The sequence below is a fragment of the Terrapene carolina genome, unplaced genomic scaffold (genome assembly GCF_002925995.2).
Source record: "Terrapene carolina triunguis isolate 2854851 unplaced genomic scaffold, T_m_triunguis-2.0 Scaffold508, whole genome shotgun sequence".
Lineage (NCBI taxonomy): Eukaryota > Metazoa > Chordata > Testudines > Emydidae > Terrapene > Terrapene triunguis.
The window spans coordinates 166,874-184,545 of record NW_020664859.1 but is presented as its reverse complement, the minus strand read 5'-3'; the positions used below and the strand labels follow the sequence as shown (position 1 = coordinate 184,545).

At 50.5% G+C, this 17,672-nt stretch overlaps 1 protein-coding gene across 1 annotated transcript in view; it reads left to right on the top strand.

Moving 5' to 3' along the window:
• Nucleotides 1-16,646, top strand: part of LOC112118669 (exonuclease mut-7 homolog) — a 19,614-nt gene extending 2,968 nt beyond the window's left edge. The window contains exon 2 of the mRNA XM_024217082.3: nt 16,094-16,646. Within this exon, the coding sequence (XP_024072850.1) occupies nt 16,094-16,428 (335 nt within the window). The 3' untranslated portion in view covers nt 16,429-16,646. The remainder of the gene's footprint in view (nt 1-16,093) is intronic.
• The last annotated feature ends 1,026 nt before the right edge of the window (nt 16,647-17,672 follow it).

Genomic DNA, 17,672 nt, shown 5'->3' with positions numbered 1-17,672 from the left:
TGGTTATGTACAAATTGTTTTAAAATATGCAAATTCGCTCTTTTAATGTCACATAGGGTTACCATATTTATTCAATAAAAAAAGAGGACCCTCCACGGGCCCTGGCCCCGCCCATTTCCCCACCCCAGCCCCACCCCTTCCCCACCCTAACTCCGCCCCCTCCTCCCTCCCACTCCCAGCCACGGGGAAAGGGCTGCCCCAGCGCTACCGGCTTCAGGGTTTGCCGGGCAGCCCTTCCCTTTCCCCGGGGCTGGGAGTGGGAGGGAGGAAGGGGCGGAGTTGGGGCGGGGCTGGGGGTGGGGAAATGGGCAGGGCCAGGGCCCGTGGAGGGTCCTCTTTTTTTATTTTTAAAATATGGTAACCCTATTTGTGTGTCCCCTCCCTCATACCATTGTCCCACACATCTGCCATGTTCTATGCCCACCATTCGCTCTCCCCTCATGCCTGGGTCCCCCATTCCTCCCCATGCCAGAGCTCAGTGTGTGTTCCAGGTACCAGGGGCTCTGTGTGTCCCCCAGGTTCCCTCCCCCATACTGTGCCCCCCTTCCTTCAATGCTTATTTTATTTTTTTCTGTCTGGGGGATCTGGTTTTCTGTTTTTTATTGCAATCAATAGGTTCTGCGCAGTGATTCCTAGAACCAGAGGTGCTGGAACAATGTATATAGTGGGGGTGCTGAGAGCCATTGAACCAAACTGTAAACCCTGTATATAATGGAAACCACTTCAAGCCAGAGGGTGCGGCAGCACCCTAGTTCCAGCACCTATGCCTAGAACATGCCTGAAATTTTGGAGTTGATCAGATGCAGTGTCCAAAAGTTACTGCATTACATGTGGACAGGCAAGTAGGCAGGCAGAGAAAGGCCACTGAGTTGAGCATAGGACCTCACTTTGCTAAGCCAACAATCTGAATCACATGCCAGCAATTCTGGCTGAGAGATTTTAGGGGAACCTTGATTCATAGATTTTAGGACCAGAGAGGGCATGCGGCATTAGCTCTGTGTCACGGCAAGGTCCCCTTTGCACTGGGGCAATACTCCTTGGGTTGTGGTTGTAGACAGGTTATGCTGACAGTGCAACGCAAAGCAGCCACTCCGTCCTGGAGGATCCAGCCCTTTGCATCCCACAGTTACTTGGAAGGCGAATGATCTCCAGTTTCTCCACAATAACCCATGCATCTCCTCCAGTCTCTCCAAGCAAGGCTGGGGACTGTCTCCTCAGATGTTTTCAACTATGGGACTGAACAGTGAGAGAACGGAGTATGTGATGCCAAAGCAACTGTCTGTGTGAGTCACATATGGATGGAGACCATGCCCGAGGGACTGAAATGCAACTAAAGGCTGCAGCTAGCACGGTTTTGGCCCTCTGCACCCAGATGGACCTGAAGCTGCAAAGGGCCATTTGCTAAGGGTGATCACTTTGGGGGGAGGTCCTGGCGGTGAATGACAAGAACCCCTTGGTGCTTGCCATGTTGGATACGTCTCTAGTAAGGTATTTTTCTGTGCCATTCTATTTGACTTGTTTCCATTCCTTTTTATGGCCAGGCTTGTATGTTATTAATAGACGATTAATCCTTGTATAATAACTCATTTGAATTTTTACTTTGGGCTTTGTACAGGTTTCCCAAGGTTTGGGCACATTTTCCAATCCAGTCTGTTTAGGACTTATCCAGATTTGCCAGAAATTGCTCACAAGCCCAGACAGAACTGCCTCAGATGGAATTCTCAGCATGGTGGTCCCCACAGCTTTCCCAGGGGTGGTTTATGCACCCATGCCACAGGGAAAACAATGAGCAAGTCAGTTTTGTGTTTGTGAGTTGTGTCACAGGCTCACGGAGCTGTGCCTTCCCTTAGTTTTGTGCTGCACCCTCACCCCATTGCTATGAACCCCAAGAACGTCACTGGGGAGGATTCTGCTACAAAAATGATTTTGCAAAAACAAGACTGAAATGATAAGATACCTAAAAATTACATGGGCTGTAACATGGTCCTTAATGAGGCAACTTGGCCCAGGCAACACATGTCCACACCTGAGTCACCACGTTTCCAGGGACACTAAAGTGGAGCATGGGCTCTGACATGCCATCAGCTGGCCAGCCCTGTTTCAGCCACAGTATGGAACGGGAGACCATCACATAGGTCATTCTAACCAGGCCAGGGGACATCAAAAATATTACTTACCTAGTCTCACTGTAATGGGGGCCAGCTCTGGTCGTTGATATCTTAGTAGGGCTGTGACAGGAGAAATCAGACAATGTGAGAACCCAGACACGGGCCATGCTTGGGCACTTTAGATTAAAAATTTGAATTTTTTTGTGAAAAATTGTCATCATTTTTGCTGATTTTTGTAGACATGCCTGGCTGTGTCCCATCTATGCCATGCACTTCGACACATTCATGTCTGACTGTATTCATTCTGGCAAGCTCTGGTAATGGCTTCACAACAAATCAGGAGCAAACATATAAACTTGTTCTGCCTCCCAGTAGAATCTTTTCATGGCCTTTGATATTCTTCTTCCTTTAAAAACATGCTGTAGCTCCACCAGGAGTTATGGCCTTGATACAGGATTTGATGGGAGAAATTCTAGGCCCTAAGTTATGTAATTGGTCAGACTAGATGATCAACAGATCCCTTCTGGCCTTCAAATGTGAGTCGGTTTTCCTTACTGCACCTGTGATTTTCCTAAGCAGTCTATGGCTCCTTTTGCCATTCCAAGCTAGAGAATGGTGAAGGATCAGATATATCAAGCTAGGACATATGAGGAGGGACCAGACGGTTACCTTGGGATGCCCTATTCCTGATTGCAAAGCTGTGCAGAGCCAGGCTATGAGCACTCTGGGAGGGATGTGTTGCTGACATGTTGGATGTCAAGCTCACAGCTGTTTCATAGCATGCAGAGCAGGTATCCTAGATTTGAGAACAGAGTGCAAATATTTGGCTATGTTGTGTGCAGAATTTTTGTCTCAGCTGATAGCTGGTGTGCAGTGTTTCCAACTCGCATTACAATCTTCATCACAAGAGGTTGCCACATTCAGGATTTGCAGTTGCTCATATGAGATGTGTGGTCAAGTGGCTTAGCTAGGGGATTGGGAATCTGGAACCAGCTGCAGATTCCAGCTCTGATGCTGGCTACCCTTAGGTAAATCACTTGATTTCTCCATGCCTCAGTTTCCTTATCTGAAAAATGGGAATAATACTGGCCTGCCTCACAGGGGGCTGGAGATGCAGTGAGCCAGGACTTGTAAAGCATGTTGAAACTGTAATTAACCATTGGAACCACTTACCCAGAGTCATGGTGGATTCTCCATCGCTGGCAATTTTTGTATCAAGATTGGCTCTTTTTCTAAAAGAGCTGCTCTAGTTCACAGTGAATTGTTTTGGGGATGTTCTCTGGCCTATGCTATGCAGGGAATCAGATTAGATGATCCCTTCTGGCCTGGGAATCTATGACGTTCTGAATCTATGTGACACACTAGTATAAGCAAACTGCAGAGCACTTGTAACAACAATAACTTACTCTGTTGCATTTTGACTGGATCTCCACCGCCCTCTTCCTCACAGCTTGCACTGAAAGCCCATGGAAGGGAAATAGGTCAGACCTTTCTGAGAGACCCATCTGTGCCCCCCGAGCTCAACCAGCTGTAATAGAACAGCCTTTTCAGCAGCAATTGGATTTCTGCCTCTCCCACTAGAGGGGTGTGACTCTCGCCTGCTGCCCAGTGAAGAGGGCTGCCATGTGACAAATCTGACTTTACTGCCATGGTTGGCCCAGCTGGGGATGGCTGTCCTCTGAGCTGCCGCATCCGCCCTGCAGCTGCTGCATAAGGTGCTGTCACCCTTTGATGGGTGTGCCCAGAGAGAGAAGTCAGTGCATTGTGGGGCCTCATTCTGGTGGCTGAGATTGCAGGGGGAGGAAGAGGAGGTGGCAGAACATGGCCCTTCTCCTCTACCAGTAATGGTGACCCCAACGGGAAGTGGAAGATCGTGGCTAAGGCTCTCGGCCCAGGGATTCACAATGGGTTCATCCACTTGGCATTCACTCCTAACGGGTTCCAATCCTCTCTAGGTCAGCTTGGTGACCTCGTCCTCATCTCCAGTGGGTGTTTTTCCACCTCGTCTGTATATTGTGCCATGGTTCCTTTGGCAGGGGTGGGAGTCTTTGCTGAAGTGATGTCCAGACGTGGAATAGCCGGGGGCGGCATGGCAGGCAGAGCTGGCAGAGGTGGGGAGTTGTAGATCAGGACTGGCAGTGGCAGGCATTGACAGAACTCAGGGCAGCCCAGTCTGGAATAGCTGGGGGTGTTGTGTGGCAGTACTGAGGGGTGTTGGCAGAGGCTGACATTAGACAAACAGGGATATTTCATCTCAAGATTGAGGTGCACTGGCACAACATGTGGAGGCCATGACTGGACTAGCAGAGGATGCTGCAGGTCAAGATTGAGATTCCTGCACTGAGCCAGGCTTAAACTGATGCTACTGAGCCTTCCAGTCCTCCCAGATTTTGCTCCATGTAGCAGCAGAGCTGGGAGAGACCCAGGGCTGTTCATTAAAAGGTCTGGTGGTTGTGAACGCAGCACTGTGCAGTGTGGTGAGCCCCAGAGGCACCCTTGGCATGGGACTGTGCAAATGGCAAGAGGGTGGATGAAGGATCCTTGTTTGTGTCACATGAACAGCATGGGAAAAATGACTGTTAAGATGGGGTTGCTGCAGATAGACTGCTGTGTATACAGCCCATGAGTGCTCCCCTGGCTGTGACCCTGGACACCTGTTTGTTCAGCACGTTTCCCTCTCACTTGCCTGCAGAAGTGACTCAGTATTTCTTTCCCTTCCTCCCCCCAGCTTCTTAAGGTCACTCTTCTCTGCATTGCTGATTACAGCGTGAGAATTTTCTCAGCCCTTCACTTTGCGGTGTGGCCTGTGATCTCAGGAAGGGGGGAGGAAGCAGCCAAACGGGGAAAGCTTTACAGCTATCAATTGTTCTGTGCTGAGGTTTAAGCTGCATGTCTCCCAGGGAAGAGTTGGGGTCTTTCTACATCTCCCCCTTCTCCACCAAAGCTCTCTGGGGCCAGGCCAGTGATTCTGAGGCTAGGGGCTGCCAGGGCAAACCCACCGACACTTCCTCACAACTTGGTGAACCCCACAGCCTCCTTAGCCATGGACTCAAGTCTGCACCTAAAGAGGCATCAGTCTGTTTAGAGCCCTCAGTTAATTACACTTGAAGCTGGGATGGAGCTGTCACTTTAAAATAAGGTAGGCTTGAGGTCTCACGAGAGGGCTACAGAATCTCATGCCTGACCCTTGCATGCTACCTTGGGCTCACTCCGTATTGAATGTTGTGCCAATCTGATTGCCACATAAGGATGGACATGCAGTAACACAACTCAGACTTCCTTGAGCATTCGCAATGGGCTTAGGATAATGAGTCCAAGGGGCAGTGCTCAGGGATCTCCAGCTGAAGGAGCCACATAGCTCTTTTTACCCATAGACTGCAAAAGTGGGTGAGCACTATTATCCCTGCTTTGGACATGGGGAAACTGAGGCACGGTTCGGCGATGGAGCTTCCATGGGGTCTGGCAGTGAGTGGCAGAGCCGGGGTAGAAGCCAGAAGTCCTGATTTTCACTCCCATACTCAACCGTTAGACCAAGCTGCCTCAGAAAGATACGCATTTAGTGCAAGGTTGAGTGTACACTAGAAAGAGCAACCCCATAACCATAATATGTTGTTCTGAATTATTATTATTTATTACAGGCTCACCTAATGGCCCCAAATGAGAGTGGGGCCCCATTTTTTCCTATAGGTTTATACAGCAGCTAGCACAATGTGGCCCAGGCCTCTTTTAGACCTCTAGGTACTACCACAATATAAATATCAAATAGTAATGGCATTGAACTGTGCCAGGCACTGTACACACACAGCGAGAGAGTCCCTGCCCCGAAAAACAGGTCAGGGGCAGAGCTGGGAATAGACCTAGAGCCCAGCATGAATGTCTCAGAGGCTGGATGTTCATTAGAAATGTCTGTCAGCCCCCTTCCCACTTCCCTCTCCCATGGTGCAGATACCCTGACAGGTAGTAGCCGTGGGTTCCCAGAGCTGTGCAGACATCACATCAGTATTATCCTGACGGTGATCAGAGAATAAGCAAGATCCAACTGTGTCCTTTGCTGATGCAAGAGTAAAACCCAGCAAAACAAAACATTGGGGGCAGGAGGTGCCAGGCAGGGTTTCTGGGGAGGCTGGGGGGAAGGCAGAGAATCCAACAGGATCCCTTTCCCTTCCATGAAACCCTATAGAGAGCGAGGAGAGTCTTGGACTGCTTCATGCCATTTTTTGCCTTGTTGCTTTGCATCAGCAGAGCAAAGGGGGTCACAGGGCTTAACTCCCAATCTCCATCCTACCCAGCTCCGAGAAAGCCCTAAGAACTTGGCCCCTCCTGCGTTGAACTGGTTGCACAATCCAGAGTCCTTTGTCCTTTTCTTATCACAGTTATCTGGAAGGAAAAGATAATCAGGCATCTTCAGTTCCCTGCAATAGAGTGTGTTTCTCAGGCTCGTAACTTCCCTTATCAGGAGCCATCTCTCACCAAGGGAAGGTTTCCCATGGACCTTTGTCCTCCAAGAATGCTCCCGGGTGTGTTTTCAGACTTCGGCAAAGTCTTTATGACAAGTGTTTTCTTCAGAACACCTAGCTCTTAATTGCCAAATTACAAGGGAGTGTGTTGCCAGTGTGAAGGAAGTGCTCACAGTGACAGCCCTGAGAGCTGGGCGAGGCTGTGAGCATGTCAGAACCTCCTGGCAGAACTTTGTGTGTCTCAGGATATGGCAGGTGTCCATTATTCCTCAAGGATCACACTTCCACAGGGACCTGCTGCTGCTACGCAGCCAGTACAGACACAAGAGCATTGGTGCCCAGGTCCAAGCTCTGCGGCCTCACGAGTAGGAATGCAGGCTGTCTGCCACAGGTGGGCCTGTACAAGAAGAGAACAGGAGATGGACCCTTTGCTGGGGTGGCATTAGCATCCCAAGTGAGACTATGTTAATACCCTCTGACAGGGTCCAAGTTGGGAGAGCCTCCTACCCCAGCCTGGAACTCATATGACATATGGAGAGTATTTTTAAAGCGCGGTTTCTAACATTGTTTGCCCTAAGCAAACATTTAAGGGTGGGGCTTTCAAAATGCCTAAGTGATGGAGGAGCAAAATCCCATTAAAAAATCCCATCCTTGAAAACCACCTTTCCCTTGCTTCTAGTCCATTGCTCTTCCCATGGGTGTTATACTAGGAATTCCCCAGTCCTGTGCCCAACTCAGTGCTGGTGTGTGGGGGATCCCGCTAACAGTGGGACGCAGGCTCGCCAGGACCTGGCTCTGCCGAATGCCCTGTAGTGAATAAAGGACATTGCGGGGACTGGTCAGCTCATGCACTGGCGACCTTAACGAGGTGGGTAGAATGTACCACGGTCGTATTTCTGTAGGGAGAATTCTGTGCTTCTGATCACCAGCTCTCCCCCTGCCAGTTCTCCGTCTCCCAAACAAATCCCCCTCAAGCTGGGCCAGCCTCCAGCCTGGCTCCTCATTAGCCACCACTTTACACAGAGGGCAAAGAGCATGGGATAGGAGTCTGGGGTCTGGTCCCAGCTCTGACACTCACTTGCAAGTTACTTAACCTCACAGGGCCTGGCTACTCTGTCTATAACATGGACTTAATGATGCCCCCTTCCCCCCACGCACACACACACACAGCAGAGTGCTTTGGGATCTGTAGCTGGACAGTGAGAGGGGGTTGTTATTTATGTGTTTGTCCAGGTGGGGAGAAAGGAGGTCAGAGAAGCACCCCCTCACACTCCAAGTTGGATTGCCACCAGCATTGTTTCCCCTGTCTGGGGGGCTTCATTTCCCCAAGAAGGAACCTCATCAATAACAATACAGTAACCACCTTTCTTTTTATCCCTCATGGCCTCAGAGCTGCCTGGGCATTCAGCTGTCCTCACAAGGTGTAGACATGTCCCTCTCTCCAGAGCCCCAACTCCTCTTCATGGAGATTAGTTGTCTCCCTACAACACTGGGTTTGTCACAACAGGCAAGAAGTCCCATTTCACCCCAAGTAGCGCGGGATTAAGCACTGCTGCCAGTGTGAAAGTGAGGCCCTGGAATAGGCCATGAAAATTGTTACAGTGGGACCCCGGAAGCTGGAGTGCCACTCCTTCCAGCCCTCCCACAGTCTCTTTGTGATCCACTTACTGCCTCCCAATAGCAGAACCACTCCGGCAGTTTGGCTAATCTGGATTCTACGGCACTAGCAACACCTGCCGTCATGGAGACCGTCCCGTTGTTCCAGTGCCACCCTCATAAATATTTACTACTACTGCTAAGTGTCAGAGCAGCCGCTGCAGCTGCATTTGGATCCTGGAACCCAAGCATCAAGTCGCAGCCCTGGCAGAGATGACTGGGAGAAGACTCTTAGATAAAGATTGGAGGGGAATGAGGATTTCTGGTCCTGTCAGTTTCTCTTTTTTCATGGGCATAGGACATCACATAGGGCATAGGACATGGCCATCGCTTGGCTTATCCAGTTTCCTAGGCTGAGCCAGCACTGTTGGGTTTGGACAGCAGAAGTTTGGTTGCTGTGCGCAGTGGGGTAATGAGACCCATATCAGTGGGTGTGCGTGAAGGAGTCTGCCAGCCAGTGCCCAAGAGAGGCTCATGAGGTAACCTGTGTCCTGAGGGGAAAGTCAGCATTGCCAATGCCACTGAAGTTGTGGCACACAGAGCGTGGGGGAAGGGCATGCATATTGTGAAGTTCTGTGCACCCTGTGCTGTCTGTAGCATCTCATTTTGGCAGCTCCAGTGGGCGGAGCTTGGTTTGTGGAAGGAGTTTGGAAGAATAGCTCTACTTCTCACTCCCCAATTCCAGTCCTGCTTTTAGCACACTTCTTAGGTGTTTAAAAGCAGGGCGATATAGTCTACCTGCCAAACCCTTGGCTGGCTATACAGAATAAAATGTCAGAAATCCCTTTACACAAAGGCTGTTGGACTCTGTCGTCCCAGAGTGATCCCGGCGGGCGGGGGAGGAGGAAAAGGCCTTTTTAATTTAAAGATGTTTTGTAAGGGGATTATTAGTTCCCAAGAGGTGTTTCTAATTGATTTGATAGGGAACAGAATTCATTTCTGCCCCTCAGAGGGCGGCAATGGGAATCCAGGCACTGGCATGACTGGTCACAGACAGGTCCCTTGAAAATGCAGCTGTAAGAATCTCCTGGGATGTTGTAATGATGCTCTTGGCTCCCCTTGGTCTCCCATGCCCCCCCCCCCAGCCCCCCTAGCCATTGCTTGGTCTCAGTGAAGTGTGGGGTCTGAGTGCTCTGCGCTGGGATTTCAGTAGTTTGTGACTGCGCCGTAGGGCTTAGACAGCGGTCTCAGATACATAGCAGGCGCCAGCGCCCTCAGCCACACTGCTGCACGCCCACCACAGACCATCCGTTTGCAGTCTTGTCTGGCGGTGCATCAGTCAGCGCACGGACACAGCAATGCACAGTGCCAAGGAGATTGCAGCACGAATGGGGCTCACGATGAGCTGTCCTCTGCCTTTGAACTATGAAAGGTGCACATGCGCGTGTGTGTGCACGCGCGTGTGCCTGGGTCCAGCCAGTTTGCCTTGTAGTCAAGGTGTGGCTCTTTGTTTCTGTGCACACTGCATTCCCGGAGGCCCCAGTGCAGCAGCACATGATCGCTGGAAACCCAGAATTCCCTGGGTGGGCGCCCCAGCTCGGAGCCATGCTGTGGATTTTAGCACTCTCACAAGATAAGGCGCCATATTTATCCTGCTTTAGGAAAGGAGGGGGGAGAAAAATCCCTCCTTAAAGAAATCTTCCCCTCTCCTCCCCCAGCCCCTTTCTCTCCATAACCACCACGGAGATGACCTTTTCACTGTGACTTTTTTCTAAGATTGTTTGCCGAGTTGGCACCCTGCTTACTGGCTCCCAGTGGCCTTTTCAGACAGACTGCCACAGGAACACAGGCATCTTCAAAAGCCTTTGAACCGAATTCCATCGGGGGGGGGGGACTTTACAAGCTTCCATTGAAAAATTGTTACTTTGAAGTGATGTTGCATTTTCAACCCATTGAAGTGCCACAATTAAGAGGGGGCCGGGGCCGATCGAAAGGCAAAATGCTGGGTGTCACAAGCCTTTCTCTCCTTTTCTTTGTAACGATGACCCTCCCCCCCCCGCCCGTCTCACCAGCCACATCCCACAGGGGAAGGGGAGTGTGGCCGGGCGGGAGTTGGTACTTCACACTTTACAGGGTGCCTTGAGGAATTTTTTTTAAATCCCACACGCTATCCACTGTGCCGGTGGGAGAGTTGTGAAGGCCCCGTGGCTGAGAGCTCGCAGGGCTGCACCGGGGCTGACAGACAGGGAGATTTCCAAAGAGGGGGGGAAATGCCAGGCATTCCTGGAAGAGCACAAAAGCTCAATGGACTATCAGTAAAGCCCAACCATGACAGCTTGGTACCTTCAGAGAAGAAAATAACAGAAAGGGATGATTATATTTAACCATTTCAGGGCTGAACATGCATTTTCAAAGACAGAAAGGGGGCGATATGGTAGGGCAAACCAGGGGATTTTACCACATCCCCAGCACTAGAGCTGGTGGATTTTTTTGGCAAATAGTACATTTTGAAATGTTGCCTCGTTCAGCCCAAATGACATTTTTGTGGGTTTTCATTTCAGTGAGACAAACAGACCAAAATTCAGTTTGTCTTTTTTTTTATTCTATTTTTGAGTTCAGCCACCGACCTGAAAATCAGTGATTCGCTCAGGTGTCCCCAGCCCAGTGTGGTACTGCTGGGGGCTGCACACAGCTGTGTTTGAGGTCATCATTATTATTGATCATTATTAGAACATAAGAACAGCCAAACTGGGTCAGACCAAAGGTCCATCTAGCCCCTATCCTGTCTTCTGACAGTGGCCAGAGCCAGGTGCTTCAGAGGGAATGAACAGAACAGGACAATTATCGAGTGATCCATCCCCTGTCATCCAGTATCAGCAGCTGGCAGAGGTTTAGGAAACCCAGAGCGTGGGATTACGTCCCTGACCATCTTGGCTAATAGCCATTGATGGACCTATTCTCCATCAATTGACCTAGTTCTTTTTTGAACCCTGTTATAGTCTTGGCCTTCACAACGTCCCCTGGCAATGAGTTCCACAGGTGACTGTGCGTGTGTGAGGAGTTCTTCCTTGTGTTTGTTGTAAACCCGCTGCCTGTTAATGTCATTGGGTGACTCCTGGTTCTTGGTATTCCAGTAGCATTTAGAGACTCTAGCCAAGGTACAAGGCCCTGTCATGCACAGATACAGAGTGAGAGCCAGTCTCCACCCCCAGGAGCTTACAGTCTAAATTGGCAAGACAGAAAAAAGGTGGGCAGGAGAAAGGAAGGATTATTCTCTCCATCCTGGGTCACACAGTCACTCTGGGTTTCAGACTGGAAATAAGGGGGAAATGTTTAATAGTCAGAGTAATTAACCACTAGAACCACTTACCAAGGTCCTAGTGGATTCTCCATCACTGGCAGTTTTAAAATCAAAGACTGGAGGTTTTTCTAAAAGTTTTATTGTAGGAATGAATGGGGCAGGTCTCTGGCCTGTGCTGTCAGGAGCTCAGCCTAGATGATCACAGTGGTCTCTTCTGGCCTGGGAATCGGTGCCTCCCTCGGCTTTGCCTGCCCCTTGTCAAACAGGCAAAATAAACTGAAAAGTCCCTGCCTAGATTTGCAGATTTTAAAGCCAGAAGGGACCACTGTGATCATCTAGGCTGAGCTCCTGCATAGCACCGGTCAGAGCACTGCCCCAGTGACTCCAGCACGTGGCTCCCTTCAGAAGACATCCAGCCTGGAGTTAAAGACTCCATGGATGGACTAGAACACAACAAGCTTAGGACCGGTGGTGTCTTAAGCCAGCCATAGACTGTGTCCTGAAATCTTCCTGGGTGGTGTTGGTTTGAGTGACGGCCCTCACGTCTTTACATTTTGGTCAGGGTCTGTCATCACATTTACCCAGTTCTTTGTTTCCTTTCTGTGGTGGTCGGATAGTTTAGGAAAGAGATCCCACATGGACTGTTAGAAAAGGCATATAATACATTCCCAGGGGATTCCCGTCTTCCCGATCAGCAGAGCTTGGATCTGGTCACAGGGTGCTTAGATGTTTTTAAATGTATCAGCTAACATGGTAGCTATGTCTATCGTGACTCTCACACACCTTGGGGCCAGGATAATAGACACGTGCTGAGAAACCCTTGTTATTTTAGAATAATAATACTGGATCCTTCTCCAGCACCTTCCATCAAAGGATCTGAATGTACTTTATACATTAATTTGTGATGCCTCTGAATGCCACTGTGGGATAGGGAGGGAGGGATTATTACTCCAGTTTTACAGATGGGGAAACTGAGACACAAAGGAGGAATTGGCTTCTCCAAGGTCAGCTCTATCAGAGTTGGAACCAGGCATCTGGGCCCTTGAGTGCCAGCCATGTGCTTTGACCACGTAGCCTCTGGTTTGATAGCAATTCACAGCCTCTTGCGTACACATGGTACAGGCACTACATAGCCAGGCGCTCGGCATATGCTTAGCAGCACTCCTGGCTTGGGAATACACCTCTATTGAGTGGGGCCCGAGCACAGCACGGTGGGAGCTGAAACACAGAATGTGGGGATTCAGTTTTGCACAGTGGCCCTTCATCGTTCCATGCAGGGTCACACAGCGCTGTGGGGCAGGCAATCAAGAATTCTCCCTGCCATGGAATTCTAAGCAAGGGTTAACCAGCCCGAAGGAAGGACAGGGCTCATTCTGCTCCACTCCTGCATGCCACTCTGGGACATTCCTGGGCCACAGAGGGAGCTGGAAGAGGCAGGGGAAAGATTCCTCCAGTTGGGCACAGCCCCCCCTCGCAGCTTCTGGCTTAGGGCATGCTGGGCTCAGCAGGGGGAGTATCAGCGCACTGAGTGCTGGGGCCAGGGGGATTCTTGGCTGTCCCTGGGGCTGCTTTAGCGGCCATGCAGTCCCCACAGCAGCACAGACTCTGGAGGGTGTAAACGTGATGTAAAGCTCCCCACCCCTACCCGGGCTGTGGCTCCCAGGAGACAGAACAGAATTTATCCCCATAGGATTTCAGAGGCATTTCTACAGAACATATTACATACGTCTCTAGAACCCTCTTGGTTTCAACCCTAGGATTTTTCCCCAGTAACACTGCCCTGTGTTTGAATTCCAGTCTCCCCCCACGCGGGGCATTATGGGCCAGTGGAGGAGTCGCTGGCCCAGGAGTCAGACCTGGCTCTGCTTTGTGACCTCAGGCAGGTCACTTCATCACTTGCCACAGGCACTGGAGAATGGCACTGAGAGCTCTGTGCAGAGTGCTTTGAGATCCAGGGCTGAAGAGCTAAGGACGATTCCTGTATTACTCTATTGCACTCCCTGGAACATTGAGACAACTCCTGACGGAGCTCTCTTGTGCCCTGGAGAGGAACAGCCCCAGTGATGTCATACCAGATAGATGTAAGTTGCCTTTTGTTGTATAACTTTTCTCTAGGCAAGAGAGCTCCCCATGCCAAGGATGAATCAGCCCCTGCTAATATACTCAGTCCGCCTCCCTGCATCACTTTCTGCCAGACTTCCTGATGGATGACAGTCAAGTCAGTCTTGGACTTTTGCCTCCTGGACCCAGCCATGCCCTCACCACTGGGACACAAGCAATGAGAACCTGCACTGCAGTGCCAAAAACCGAATAGGTGTTGTAGCTTTGTTGGCAATGGCATCGGTCCCTGTGCCCACAATGGGATTTTAGATGGAAGCACGTACGCTCTAGGAAGTGCCCAGCCAAAGCTGCCTGCCAGGAGCAGGTGCACAAACTGAGCTCCCCAGGGAGCTATCCATGCAGGATCACATCATCTGGAGTCAGAGGCGCATGTCTCTTTGGCTTCTTTCACTTCAGAACAAACATCACCGTGTTGTTGGGGGGCAGAGGGGAGGAACAAGAGGGTTGCATAACTGTGCTCCAATTCTGTGTTTCTGCAAAACACAGCGCCTAAGCCATCTAGTGCCTGATGCCTTTAGGACCTGAATCTAGAACAATCCAGTGTAGATTGTTAATTGAGTCAATTACTTTTCCAAAGCTGATCGCTAATCCGGATAATTATTCATAATGATATCTAACATTTCCACAGCTCCTTTCATCCTCACAGATCACAAAATACTTTGCAATCTTTCTGCTTTCTCTCTCTGTCTGTGTCCTTTGGAATGCAGCCACCTCTGAGGTGGAGTGCCACAGCAGTTTGAAAGCACACAGCAACTACACAACATCTCATGTCAGTGAAGGATACCATATCCACATAAACTTGAGAGGGAATTACAGAATGTATTGCCCAAACTGGCATTTATCCAAGACATTGGTTAATATCCCTCCTCTTGTGGAATGTGCAATCTGATATTTAATGAGCTCCAATTGTTTGGGCCTCAGTTTCAAAGTACACATAACAGACAGCACTGCCATGAGCACTCGACCCACAGCAACACATTTTGCCATTGGTTCAGTAGAGACCTTGCCTCTGATCACCAGGACCTGCGTTTTCCTTGGTGGTTTCCTATCCAAGCACATCCAGGCAACCCAAAGTGACATGGCTGCAGGCCGCCTGGATGAGCAGCAATTGCTAAAGCTTAACTTGGGGGCTCTGTGTGTCCTCATTTGGCCACAGCAATCAGCAGGGTTCCCCAATACCGTACATTATAGAGCAGCTGCAGATGATACTCTGGGGGTAGGATCCCCCCAGCTCCTCACTCTGGCCCCTGTATGCCATTGGGGCCAAGGGAGAATTCCTTTGGTGTAGGCACACACAATAGGCCCACACCCTACACTTTCCCCTAGGTAGGAGCATGCAGGAGGTGGAGCCAGTGCCTGGGAAGCAGTGCCCATGACTACAGCTGGTCTGTTTTGTGGCACCAGCACCAGAGAGGCCGCTGTAACTGACACCCTGGCTGAGTCACGATTTATTTTTTTAGAAAATTCACAGCAGTGTAAATGACAAAAATCCTGAATTTCACAGAGTTTCCAGAACGAAGTTTACAAGTAAAGTTAATCAATTTCAAGGCATGTGCATGGAATGAATTTTACAATTGAATGTCAATGATTTTTTACAACTAAAATCTGCAGCAAACACAAACATCTGCAATCCCCTAAATGTTCGTTTATTTCTGTTTTATTTGTGAATTAAAGTTAAGCATCATTAGTCGCTTCACTTGTTCCTCATTCATGGATTGCCCTGCATGTGCACAGCACTGTAAGCTGAGGTCATCTCTTCTGTTAAATACTTGATTAGAGACATTTTCCTTTTAAAATATATTGTAAATATCACGGTTTGGAGGCATTACCACAATTTCTGTGCCCTCCATGAAATTGTGATTTACACGGGGCCCTAAACATAAGATATGTCTACACTGCAAGGGAAGGTGTGATGTAGCACAGGTCATTTTACCCAGGCTAGTTTTAATCTAGGTAGTTTTAATCTAGGTGGCAAGGGCTTTTGCCTGGGCTACCAATCAGATCACAAGCCTGCCAGGACCCTGGGTACATACTTGGGTTTCTACCCTGCTCTGAAGCCTGCGCCACCATGTCTTCACTACTGTATTTACCCAGGCCAGTTAGAGTAAAGCTAGCATGGTTATGCCTGCCTGCACATTCCCTTGCAATGTGGACAGGGCCAGCCAGGACTCTGGATATGTATTCAAGCGGCTAGTCCATGGTGCTGTGGCTTCACTGCTGTTGTTATCAGAGCTAGCTAGATCAAAGCCAGCTCGGGGGCATCCGCCCGTGCTGCAGTCACACCTCTGACTGCAGGAGAGACAGACCCTCAAAGCAGCCTCCAGAGTTGCACCAGCCCAGAATCGGAAAGGCTTACCATCTTCTCAGCCCTCTCCCCGCAGTCCTGGTTTCTTGGGTGGCTGATGAACCTAGAGTAAAGGTCACATGGGGGGAGTTGTTGAGCACCAACCCAGCTCATCACACCTGTTACTCAGTATTTAGTGTCTGTTTGTTTTCTCCTGTTTCCACAGATTGGCTGGCAAAGTCTGAAGAGAAACAAGAGACAAACCCAGCATCTGACACCTCAGAATCCGACTCCCCGCAGCCAGTTTATAATCCAAACTGCCAGTGGCTAGAGGAGTCAGACCTCAATGTGGAGACCCTGACGCTGGCCACAGGTGCCTCCCTTCAGCTAGCAGCCATCCCGGCTGGGGTGCTGGGCAAAGCCGACCTGTCTTACTTCTACTGTTGCACCCAGTGCGGCAAAGTGTTCTGGGAGGGCTCACACTTCGGGCGAGTGGTCTCTCAGTTTAAGGAGGCTTTGGGCACTGCAGAGGGAAGCCAAAGCTTCTATGAGCTGAGCTGAGGCGGAGGGTTCCTGACTAGGGACTGGGAATCTCAGCTGGATCCTGATTCCCCGATGAGCCACTGCGGCTTTAACAGGAAATGGACTTTGGTTTGATGTTAAGGGCTGGGAGTTTGGGGCAAAGGGTGCTCACAATACTGTAATGGGCCTCACGATACTGTAATGGGCCATGGAACCTACAGGCCTGATATCAAATGGCCTCCAAGGAGATCATTAAATCTGAGACGTTCCGGGACCGATCCCTGTCCTCTGTTGCACTGGTGTCGCTGGGGGAAGGGGTGTTGCTCCCTAACCACCCATGGAGCCATGTCCATGCCTCCCTCAGAGAACCACCATCCGCACAGCCCTCCTGCCACAGAGCAGCTCCCTCCAGCTCCAGAGGGGGGCGTGAGTGTGATTTGAGGAACTCCATTGCCCCCCAACACCTCCCAGCGCTGCAGGCACTGAGCCGGCCACCTCCTCAGTCCCAAGGCTTCAGCTCTCTCTCTCGGGCCTGATTCTGAGAGGCACCGAGTGCCTGCTCCTCCAGGAGGCGCTGAGTGCCTCCCCTCGCTCCCATAAAGCACTGTGTCATTTCTTGTCTCCCCGGGACATTGCCCTGCGGCATGGGTGATGCCCAGGCCCTGCCCAGCCAAGGACCCTTTGGCAAATCGCCAGGACCCCAGGGCTTCACCTAGCTCATCTGAAATGCAACACGTTGTGGCCGTCTTTGTCCGAAGGGCTGGCTGCTCAGCTAAGAGGGAGGCAGTAGATGCTGGGCCTCCCAGTCTGGGTAGGCAGGGCCAGGGCTAGGACTTTGGGGGCTCCCAGTGAGGTTATTCATTGGTGGGGAGCTTGGTCTCCATTCCCCCATCTTCCCCTCCCAACCCCAGGCAGAGACAGTGTGTGAGGGGCTCAGTCAGCAGCAGACCCCCATCCCCAAAGTAGGCGTCACAGGTGCCATGTGTCACGCTGACTGGAGTGGCTCACGACTACCTCAGGGCAGACTGTCAGAAAACAAGGGCAGACACCCCAAACTGGTGGGGTGGTCGATAATTACATTTCCCCAAGCCAGTAACAAATGTGAACTCCTGGATCACTCTTACCAGGCCCACCATGGAATCACAGACAGTCCCCTTAGACTCTCCAGTCTATCTTGCCACCCAGGCAGGCTGAACTTTGTGATAAAAGATTCTTTAAACCCCAAACCACACCACATCAGGTTTCTCCCAGTCCCAAGAGACCAGTCACCCCAGATCAACTGG